The sequence below is a fragment of the Lepisma saccharinum genome, chromosome 1 (assembly GCF_977018435.1).
Source record: "Lepisma saccharinum chromosome 1, izLepSacc3.1, whole genome shotgun sequence".
Classification (NCBI taxonomy): Eukaryota; Metazoa; Arthropoda; class Insecta; order Zygentoma; family Lepismatidae; genus Lepisma; species Lepisma saccharinum.
In genome coordinates, this window is record NC_139229.1 from 42798347 (window position 1) to 42810835 (window position 12489).

General features: G+C 37.9%; 1 protein-coding gene across 1 annotated transcript in view; it reads left to right on the forward strand.

The window, feature by feature from the left end:
• The window catches only part of Ptp36E (protein tyrosine phosphatase 36E), a 224668-nt gene that overhangs the window by 137023 nt on the left and 75156 nt on the right, over positions 1–12489 (forward strand). Inside the window, exon 3 of the mRNA XM_083131173.1 lies at positions 3985–4072. Coding sequence (XP_082987299.1) covers positions 3985–4072 — 88 coding nt within the window. The remainder of the gene's footprint in view (positions 1–3984; positions 4073–12489) is intronic.

The window sequence follows — 12489 nt, forward strand, 5'->3', positions numbered from 1 at the left end:
GTACATATATATACATGTAATCAAAATATCGAACTGGGTTCAGTGGTTCCCGGCTAGCCACAACTACTGTATATGTAGACGATAAGAGGGTCATCATGTTGGGAGGCTCCACCTTGAAATGACTGACTAAAAATGCATGGCGGTGTTCTTACTGGAGGATCGTAGATATAAACTCTGGAGCAAACCAAAATTCCTTCTTATTTGAACAAGGGGTTCATTTAGCAAAGCTTGACATGGAATGAAAATAGAACGTGCCCATCAGACTACAACGTGTGTACTCTACAAACTGCATAAGGATGTATACCTTGTCAATTTTAACAGAATCTGACTCAAGATATCTCAATTTGGAAGACTAGTGCAAGCAAGAAACCAAGAAAGCCCAAAACTCTCAGTTCAACAACTTAAATTGAAACAGAACTTCACATTGTTCGCCTTCAGGAAATAAACTTATTTTTATACATCAAAACTCTGTGCAATCTACAGTGGACGCTCAAGAACATTACAACCAAGCACGGGGTACTATACTCTGTCCCTGGAATCTGTGAAGCAACCGAGCGAAAGTAAGTCTGCCCAAGAGGGGCTCGAACAATGAAATTTTGCGAGGAAACGGAATTGCTTGGAAAGCCAAAGGGGACTGCAGTTACCAGCTGGTTACATCAGCGTGTACTGCTTTGCCCCGACCACTCTCATTCTCCCCTTCTCTTCCGTTATGCGCGGCTTTGCTCCAGAGATTCTTGGAATAGTGCATGGGCGTATTTAAGGGGGGTCAACGGGTCCAAACCCTCCTTTTGGTTCAGTAAACTTACCAGATTACCTGTTCTATCAGCTTGTTTATAAAAATTTCTTCAAACTTATTTTCTTGTCCTAAATTCCAGACGTATAAGACAGGATATGGATGGGAAGGAAATTACGTAATTCCACACAACAGATGGGACTGCAGACAAAATGTCTGCAATTCTGCGATAAGCAACAGCATTGGAACTGTCAATTTAGTTATAATTTTTTCCGCCCCGAGTTTTCTTATTTGGTTTTTAAAAACACACTGTGCAAGAAAACTAAGGAAACGCCTTAACATTCTCAAGTTGTTTGACACAAGATGGACATAAAAGTATCAGTACTAAATAGCGTGACTTATGGAATTGTATTCACTAATTGTAGAAACTTTACAGACTTTACAATTTACTAGTGGAAGAGTTTAAAATATCTCCACTTGTTCTAACCAACCTCCACGCCACACCACACCAGCATCTGTTGAACTTGTCCGAGTAAATTATGAAAACATATACTTTGTCCCGAGAATCTCTGGAGCGAGCGAACGAAAGCAAGTAGTGATTCGAGACGGCTCGATCAATGAACACGTGAGAGAGAACGGGATTGTGTGGAGGGGAAAACGACTGCAGCAGCGTGTACTAACACTTACTTTCTCCCCTTTATGCACGGCCTTACACCAGAGATTCCCGAGCTAGAGTTTAGAAGATGGGTCTCTAATTTTTCACCAGACAACTGTCACAATTCCAAATTTCTCTAATTCGCAGAAATGTTTCAATTATTAATCCTAATTTCTCTCATTCTCCCTTTCATTTTCTTTTCATGAAATGTGTCAGTCTTTCGCAGGGCTCTTGGTAGTACTGCCTCTTGTTATGATTCTGTAGGAATGTTTGAGTATAGAAGTAAGTTTGACTTAGGTGGACATCTCCGCCACCTGGTACATTTTCCCGCCATGACATCATCAAAGATGGTGGCCACTCATATCTCTGTTAAAAACTTGACCGATTCTAATGGTTTGATTTATTTATTTGGTGTTGTAAGTCCACTTTATGCACAGTAAGGCTAATCGGGACTGGACCTACAGTTTAAAGTTGGATCCGAACCACTACGTGCCTCCACCGGGTATCGAACCCGGGACTCCTTGATTACAAGGCGACGACGCTACCACTGCGCCATCGTGGAGGCCCCGGATTCTAATGGAAATTGAGTCAGTATGCAGTATTTTCTATTTTGAAGGTGAATGAAAATTATTTGTAAACAGTTTTGTTTTATGTTTATTCAGAGGCGTGTCGTGAACGGATGCGGTGCATGCTGCGCATGCGTCAATTGTGGGAAAAAGGGCAACTTGCTCTGCGACGACATTCATGAGCATTTCTACATTCTAATTTCTTCATATAGGAGAAGTATTTATTTTACACGAGAGCTCTGAACTAAGCTTATATTACATTTCTTGGATCTGATGTGAAAGAAAGTAATAATTCTTTTCCCACAATTGACGCATGCATCACTTCAGATCCAAGAAATGTAATATAAGCTTAGTTCAGAGCTCTCGTGTAAAATAAATACTTCTCTTATATGAAGAAATTAGAGTGTAGAAATATTCATGAATGTCGTCGCAGAGCAAGCTGTCCTTTTATCACAATTGACGCATGCGCAGCATGCACCGCATGTGTTCACGAGACGCCTCTGTGTTTATTGCTTTTCTAGTTTCCTTTCGCATAAAAACATCCATTATTTTGCAATAAATTCAATGTTAGTGTTGTGTTTGTTTTTAATAGTCCATGTACTATACTACGTCATTGGATGTTTGATATTCCCGAGAGAACGAATAAAATAATGCTCCCATAAGCGTAATGAAATTCTCCTTGCCTCCTACAGCCATCCAGGCAGTGTTGCCAAACCTGATGCGCATAAAAGAGCTATATCTCACATTAATTGGAGCTAAAGTCGACTTTCAAGGAGGTAGCTTAACGAAGGCTGGATAAAGTGCCTCCTAGGGTAATTTTAGGTGTCAGATGGACCTAATAGCGCTGCTGTTACCGTTAACTTTAAAGTGATGACAATTTATTCTTAGTTTTCACCGTCTAATCTGGCGGCATCGCCCATCTCAATAATCCAGTGATGGTCGTATGGAATCGAAAATAAAGGATTCCCGGATAAAATATTGTTATCTTCACCTCGGCCACGGCTCTATATAAAAGTAGCTGGGAAGATAAGAGGGGGTGAGGCGACGCAGCCAATATAACAATATCACGTCACGTGTAAAATGTATGCTCATGGCAAAAGTTGGTCTATGTGTGCCGGAGCCAATGATGGCATCATGGTGGGGCAGGGGGCGGGAGGCACAGTTCACAGCCAAACGAGTGCATGAAAGAACCAGATCTGGCTCCAAAAGACCTGAGTTGGCAACAGTGCTCCTCAGCTGCTTCAGAGAGAAGGACCTCGGGAAAATTGTCACTCTTTCCCTTAAAAACTATTTTGCACACGTACTCAAGGAACACCAGGATTTCCTCCCATTGCCATTGCCCAGATCAGCAGTCTACAACTAGTCATTTGCAGTCCACATAACCCACATAACGGAAAATTTCATTATCATACCCAGCCTCACCGACATCTTCAAACAGTGTCGGCGATTAGGGGTGTTCGAGGGGGCAGTTGCCCCACTCCACTTTTGCCCCCGCACTATGCTAAACCTTATCCAAGGGAAAGTAAACTGTCCGTGCACCCCAATTTTGGAACCAAATCGCCTCCACTGGCTTCAAATAATTGAAACTAAAAAAAAAGATAGAAAACCAATTCAAGAATTCCTAAAAAATCCTCCTTTTAACTTAATTTATTTAATGGTAATGGCATTTCTTAGTATCATTCTACATAATTTTAATTTGCTATCATTAGTTTATGTAGTTTTCTCTATCTTTTTGCTGGGATTGTATTTCCTATTGTCCATTATAATTGTCTATTATTCTTGTAATTTCCAGTTATTTCAACTTCGCTTGTACAATTTCTGTTTTCTTAATTAACAGCTCACTTTGAATTAACAGTTAATATTTGTTAAGATCCTATTATACAAGAAAATACTTTTTAAATGCTGACATCTTTCTCCACAAAGTATGCGTACTGTAATTGCAAAGTTTTACAACTTTTCACACGCATTTTTGTGTGTAAGATTTTGCTATTAGAGATAACTAATTAAGTTAATTTTTCTCTTCATTTCAGTCTGGTGGAAAGGCAGAGACGCATTCGTGTCGCCACGCCTTAAAACCAAGCAACAAGTGTAAGAATCAAAATCAGAAATGCATTCCATGTAAGTACAATTAGGAAGGTAGACAAAACATAAATCTCTTTTTAAAATTTATTTAAATTTCCTGGCATGGTATTTTTAGCAAGTTTTAACAATTTATTTTTCCTACTGCACTTAAAATATTTTGTGTGAAGCCTACTTTGAGGTTTCCTTGCTGGCCACTATAATCGCTTTAACCTTGGGTTTTAGTCACTATATATATATATATTAGTGGAAAGAAATACTTCCCCCATAACACTATTGGTATTAAGGGCATGCGAAACAACCTCCGCCCGGCTTTTCCTTCCGAGTCAGTGTTGCCAACTTAGCTCTCTTGGAACCAGATCTGGCTCTTTCGTGCACTCGTTTGCCTGTGAACTGGGGCGCCCGCCCCCTTGCCTCACTATGATGCCATCACTGGTTCCGGCCCACATAGATCAACTTTTGCCATGATTATACATTTTGCACGTGACGTGATATTGTGTTATATTGGCTTCGACGCACCGTCCCCTCTTATATCCCCAGCTACTTTTTTTTTTTTAAAGCGCTGTGTTGACGTGAAGTTGACATAATCTTTCCAGGTTGCAGATGATACGCGTACAAAGTTTGGTTGAAATCGTTTCAGGCGTTCTAGAGTTATGCTGGAACGAACATACATACACACATCCATTTTTATATATTAGATAGATTTATGCAAAGCAATGAGATTTGTACGTGACAAATATGATTAGCCGATAATGAAAAATCCTTTTCATTACTAGTGTATTGAATTCTTGATGTATTTAGTTGAACAAAATATATTTTCCTTTATGAATGAATCTCGTGTATGAATATGGGTACCCGAGTTCGTTATAAAGCTTGTTCAGTACGCATTGATTATCATTTTTTCTTTGGAGCTAATTTCTAGTTCATAATTTTATTTTTTTAAATTTTTAATACAACGTTAGATTGTCTGCTCTGCGCAATGTCTTATGGGAACAAAAGTATACAGACAAGCATGGGCGTATTTAAGGAGGGGTTCAACGGGTCCAAACCTCCCCCCCACCCTTTGGTCCAGTAAAATTATCAGATTACCTGTTTTATCAGTTTGTTCACAAAAATTTCTTCGGACTTATTACGTATATTTTCCTCAATTAGAGACGTAGAGGACGGGATACGGATGGGAAGGAAATTACGCAATTTCACACACCAGATGGGGCTGCAAACCAAATGTCTGCAATTTTCTGGTAGTTTTGGAATTTCTGCGGTAAGAAACTGCATTGGGAATGTCAAATCAGTTATATTTTTTCCCCCTTGAGTCTTCTTAAAGAAATTTGTTTTTTTAGAAACGTAATGCAAGAAAACCAGGGAAACACCGTAACATTCTGAAGTGTTTTGATACAAGATGGACCGAAAAGTATCAATAGTAAGTAGCGTGATTTGTAGAAATGTAGAAACTTTAGAGGCTTTACAATTTACCAGTACAAGAGAAACATTTCAGCAAGCTCTTCAGTTTCTTCAGTGTGTAACCTGTGGGGAGTTTGAAACATATCCACTTGTTCTAACTAAAATGCTTTATGCAGTGCAACATAATTTTGGGTACCTCAAAACGTGGACTGTTCCATATTGTGAACATGTCAAGATATTTTTTTTATAAAAGTTCTGAGAACTTAATGAAATTTATTCCAAAGCAGAGAAACTACTTAGAGACTATGATAAAGAAATGAAGAGATCTAGAACACTCAGCCGACAAATAGGAGGAATAATGCACCAGCTGAGAGCATAAGAGAATATTTCAAACTAAACCATTATTGTCCATTTTATAACCATTTTGTAGTAGAATTGAACTTACGTTTCTCTGAACACAGTCAACATTGCAAAATTGCAACTTATTCCAAAAATGTGAAACGGCTATCCCTAATTCATTGGTTGATTGATTGATTGATTTACTTTATTTTACTTCGCCTTTTGTGCCACTTTTTGGCTAATTTGCGAAGATGGGGATGAGTGATGATATGATGAAATTGATGAATGAATGGACACTCACAAACATCCATGACCAAGCCAGGTTTCGAAACCAGGACCCCTCGCGTTGTAGCGCGATGTGCTAACCACTCCGACACGGGCCGACCCTCATTCATTGGAACAATGTGTCAAAATGTTGGATGGCCTGGTTGTTAGATTGGATTTTGATAGCCTGATCATACCTAGGCCTGCTGTACGTCACGGATTTTCCGGGACAATCCCGGAATGATATCATTTGTCCTGGTGTCCCGAATAGTTTCTTCGGTATGTACAGTACAAATGTCCTGGAATCGGGTGAGGAAGAAGAAATGATGAAGACTATACTTTCCTGAACTTTATTTATATTTAAATGCGTAATATTAAAATGTTCATTTTACTAAACAATCTAACTGTACATTGAACTGCTCCCTCTCGATAATACAAGAGTTATCGAGTTACAAGAAGATGCTGCAAAGTCACACTTCACGATAGCGCCGATGTCTGCTAGCAGCACTGAATTTCAGTTGCAAATCTCTTCCATCGCATACTAAGCTGTTTACTGTAAACAGTCAGTGCTTGAGTGCCCGCACTGTTCAGTCCGCAGATCTCAAATAAAGTTTCGACATTGTGAGATGGCAGCTTAGTTCATTTTGGCACCGAAAAGAAATTGCAAGATTAATGATATACTTCGAAGTGGATTTCTGTTGTTTTTTTTTAAAAAAAAAAAGAAGTGTAAAGAATATGATAATGGATATGTACATACACATAGTGTTGCCCACGGGACGAGACGGGACAGGCTTTTAAAAATTCGAGACGAGACGAGATTGACCATGTGTCATAAGACAAACGAATATTTTCGAGACGAGACAGCATTTCCACGAGGCTCCACGAGACGAGACAGGCCAAAGTCTCGTCTCGTGGGCAACACTACATACACACAACTTTGTCGGGTCCAGCACCCCTCGCTCCCCAACAAGCTTCCGGTCAGCAGTGTACCGGATTTTCACTTATGAAATATAGCAACCTTAATCATACCAAAAGTTGAACAACCCCTCCTTATATACCGGGGGGCAAATGTAAAATTTTAAATGGAAACCCCCATTTTGTATTGTAGAATCAGAAAGAGGACTTTATTCCGAGTCCAACGTGCTATCAACCATCCTCCTAACTGAATTAATTTCACTCTAGCTCGATTAGGGGCAGAGCGTCCCTTTGATTTTTTTTGTATGATTTTTTTTATTTATTTATTGCACAGTTGTCCAGGGGGCGGGGTGGGGAATCAAGTGTGATATCATTGAATAGCTTTCTTTCACTTATTAAACACGTATTTTTTCGTTTTCCGATTCGATGTGTATTTCTCACGATATGTGACCGTTCTGCGACTTTTGGACCACCCGGTATATATACGCTCTTTGACTGACAAGTGCGGCAACATGTATTGTGTGAGGCGAAAACTAGCAGATGGGTAGCCGGTGCATCGCCAACTAGGGAATTCCTTCTGGAAATCCAGTTCCGTGTGATTCGGTTTTAAGTCTTCTTTCCTTTTCTGTAAGCTTGGAAAATCCTTTTCATGGACTGACATGTATACACGAAGATGAGATAAATAGCTACGAAAAGCCGCTTCGGCACTCCATGGAAGATCAGTAATACAATAGATGACGAATATTGCCGCTCTGGCTGAGTTCGGAGTGTTCAGATGTGATAAGAGAGAGAGAGAATGAGAGAGATAGAGGGAGAGAGAGGGAGAGAGAGAGAGAGAGAGAGAGAGAAAGAGACGAAGTGCTGCTTCCTCTCGAAATCGTGAAAAGTCGGCGAGTTTTAACAGACGGAAGTGTCCGTATCATGATGCTCACTGCGCATGTGTCAATGTTGCCACTGTGTGCGTAAAATATTACCAGCTAGAACATGTGTTTGGTCCTTTATTCGATTGGATTTATTTTACGTCGCTTACCTGTCACAATGAGTATGAACGGTAAGGTAAAGGTACCCCTATGCATATGCACACATGTCATGAAATGAAGGCGTGCAGAGGCGCAACCACGAATTTTTGTCTGGGGGGACAAGTACCAGGATAAACGTACCAATAATAATAATTTTAATAATGATAATGTTAATATTATATTATTATTGTTATTATTGATTTGCTTTATTTTACTTCGCTTTTTGTGCCACTTTTGGATATTTTGCAAAAATGGGGATGAGTGATGATATGATGAAATTAATGAATGGACACTCACAAACATCCATGCACAAGTCACATTATTATTATTATTATTATTATTATTATTATTATTATTATGAGTAGTAGTAGTAGTAGTATCAAAGACGTTATTACCCTCGTAAATTATGCAAAAAGGGGGGTACAAGTTGGTTGGTGCTAAAGCATCTGTGTTCGAACAAACGATTTGAATTATTTTTTCAACACGTTCAATTTCACACTAAATTGTGTACGTAATCAAAGTTTCCTTATGTAAATATTATATACAACATATATTATTTAAATACATTACACAACCCCCCCCAACTGAAGTTAATGAAATATAGAATAATAAAAGAGTTCATTTCTAAGAATATGATGATTTTCACCTTTTATTCATGATATCACTTTTCCTGCTTATAATACCAACTTGACTAACAAATATTTTTTTTTTTTAATATTTATTATGTGTGTGTGTGACTTTCGTTCAAGATTCGAGCACCAACGTGGGCATACGCGATTTCACATTTATTTCGTCACGATTAACCTAAGTTTTAACCAGTTTTAAGAACTGAAAGAAAGCGTTGAATGTGAATGATTTTAAAACATCACGAACATCCTGAGGACCACAAAACATCATCTGTAGTACGGGCAAATTATTCTAATCGCGGGTCGTTAGTAACAACGCTATAATTAGTAAAATACATTCAAAGGTTATTCAAGATTTGGTTGGTTGGTTGATTTGGTGTTTTAAGTCCACTTTATGCACAGTAAGGCTAATCGGGACTGTACGTACAGTTTAAATTGCCTCCACCGGGTATCGAATCCGGGACCAAAGGTGATCCAAGAAAACCGACACTACATGTCAGTTGTTGTGGATGCATCGCGGTTTCTTACTATTCAGGGACTTGATTTTCGAGATGATGAGGCTGAAGCAAACCTTAACAAAGGAAATTTCTTCGATACTCTTGAAGTTGATTTCAAAATGAAGGGATATTATTCGGAAATGTATTGAACTTGAACCTTAAAATGCAAATTACACTCAAAATTCGATTCAAAACAAATTAATCTGCGTAATGTCCACGCTTATTCTCAACAAAATAAGCCAGGAAGTGGAAGAGGCGAAAGTATTCGCAGTGATGTCAGATGAAACAAAAGATATTGCGAGAAAGGAACAGGACAGATATTTGTATCGCGGGGAGGTAAAATAACGCTTTTTAGAATTTCCCACTCTTCAATCATTAGATGCATGTTCGCTCTTTCTCGTACATATCAAAATCGAAGAACTCTTTCCCAAGAACTCCATAGGTGCCTGTAAATGTGTAGCACAAACATACGATGGAGTGGTACAGTCAGAGGTGCACCAGGGTCAGAATATTTATTGAATTTTGAGATAACTGTAACCTTTCTCCGATTTTTATTCCTGTGATAACATTTCCCTGAAAGATGAAATGCAGATTTTACCCAAAACTCTTCAGCGTTACGAAGATGGAACGAAAGTACTCCACTTCATGGATTTCTTCGAAATCATAGGAAAGCATAAATTGGCATTTCACTCTACTTGTATTCTCTGTAACAATTCCAGTTTCCAATGCAACGTGTGAAAGAACCTTTCAGTGTTTGAAACATTTGAAAAGCCTTGCTCGAAACAGGATGCTGGATGCCATCTGCCTCACTTGCCTGTCCTTGCTATTGAGAAGAAATGTCAAGTTCTGGACGTACTGAAGGTGGGCAATGTGTTCTCCAAAGCACATACAGCAGAATTCTCATAGAGGAGAATTGCACTTCACTAAGTGACTTTCGTTGTTTCTAATACTTACGAAGATTAATTTCTTCCAACGTCATGTTTATTTTGCAAGAAAATTAAACTCTTCGAAACGTTTTTTTCGTCATTTATATTACTATCTTATACTTGTAACTTGAATATTTACATCAGTAGTTTCATCTCAAGAAAAAAAATGAATTTTAAAACTATAAATGTCTTCCAATACTGAAATAGGCCACTAGAAACAACGCAACTTGCGGCAGTTCTCACGAATAAAAAAAGAATCAATAAATTTATTAAAGCGAATAATATGGAGATAAACTCGTAATAAAGAAGTAAATTTAGGCAGTAAACGTCCACTCTGAATAAAGAACAAACACCATACATGAATATAATAATAATAATAATTATTATTATTATTATAAGTATTATATATTTTTATAATATATATATATATATATATATATATATATATACGTGTGTATATATATATATATATATATATATCGTTTTAACGTGACTGCCCCCAACAATATTTTGTCGCCCCCTTTCCGCCCCTCCCCCAGTCACTTTTCCCTGGCGCCGTTACTGCACCAGCCCGTCCACAGGTGGAATCTAGAAAGCGCCCAAAAAACTCACACGTCTCTTTACCTTATGAACCTCGTGGTGCACCACCAACTCACGCTTCTATGCTATAACATACATGTTACGTGAAGAGTGGCCCCGTGGACAAAATTTGCAGATGGTTAGTGAAACTCTTATTTTGTGGTGCTGTTATTGTTACATTTAATACAAACAAGTTAAAAACGTGGATCAATTTAATAAATGCACATTAACTTATTTTATATTTATTTTTGCCTTTAAATTTCACTTAAATCTGACAAGCAAACAAAAAAAAAACATTTTCGCATTAAGCCTAAACGTGTGTAGAACTGGCTGTCAGAAAGATTGTCCACTTCCGAATATCCAATATGTCGCCAGATCTCTTCCAAAACTGGATATCCAAAACACATCCAATTCTAGATATACAAAACTTATCTAGATCTTGTCCAAAACGGAATGTGAAAACACATCCAATTCAGTATATCCAAAACATATCTAGATCTTGTCCAAAACGGGATATCCAAAATACATCCAATTCTGGATATCTAATACATGTCTAGAACTGATCCAGAGCTTGTTATCCAACAATGAACATAAGTAGGATGTGTTTCGAATATTAGAAACTGGTCATAGTATTACCGTTGTGTATACTTTCTCATACTTTATCTTGGAAGTGATCCAGAAATGTCCAAAACATATCGATTTCTGGATATCATGTTTGCGAACAAATGGATATCCAAGGGACGTCCAATGGATGTATATTGGATATCCAGAACTTCCTACCCAAATATCCAATGGATGTCTTTTGGACATTTGTGTGCTGTGTGGGCTGCAGTCGCTTGATGGCACTGGCAAAATGTATAAAAGAAACTAAAGTTTTTGTAACACAAATAATGGTATATTTGATTATAAATATAATGAAAAATTGTGTTTTAACACGCTTCGAAAGATGTGTGAACATTAAGCTACAGGGATGAGAAAAAATTTAAAGCAGTGAATAAAATATAGCCTAATCAGAAGCTATAGCCTGTACATTACCAGTGCGTAGTTACAGATCGGTTAGTTCATTGAACTATCCAACTTGACTAGTGCCTATTTTAAGAGGAAACAAGAAAATTAACAACAAACATTGCTGGTTGACTGTTGCATGCATCTTTTCATATCGAAATAATATCCAGATGAGATCCAAATGTAGCTACTGTGTAATCCAAAAATTGTACTTTTCGTGTCCATACAATATCCAAAGTATGTACAAAAAATGTCTAAATCAAAGCATAATGTACAGATTACGTCCCACTTGATGTCCAAAATATATCCATTTCTGGATATCACCGGGATATCATGTATGCGGACAAATAGATATCCAGCAGATATCCAGTGGATGTCTCTTGGACATTACTGGATATGTATTGGATATTCAGAACTTCCGACACAAATATCCAAAATATATATTTTGGATATCACGTGTGCAGACAAATGGATATCCAGCAGATATCCAGTGGATGTCTTTTGGACATCCCCGGATATTTATTGGATATCCAGAACTTACGACACAAATATCCAAAAGATATCCACTGGATATCTTTTGGACATTTGTGTGCTGTGTGGGAATATGTAAAACACCTACTTGCTTGTACCTTATATGTATAATACTTGAATTTTTATGCAAATGGCAATTTTAGATTGTTCACTCACTAGATAGGATAAAGTTACAACATTGCATTTATTTAAAAAAATATGGATTCAGGGGCCAGAACATTAGCTAGAACACTGATTACTGATTTTGATACATAAGTGTCATAATAACAAACTCATGTCTTTGGCAGTGGCGTAGCGTTATAGTACGCCCGTACGCCCGGCGTTCCCCGATTTAATATTTAAAAAATGCGTAAA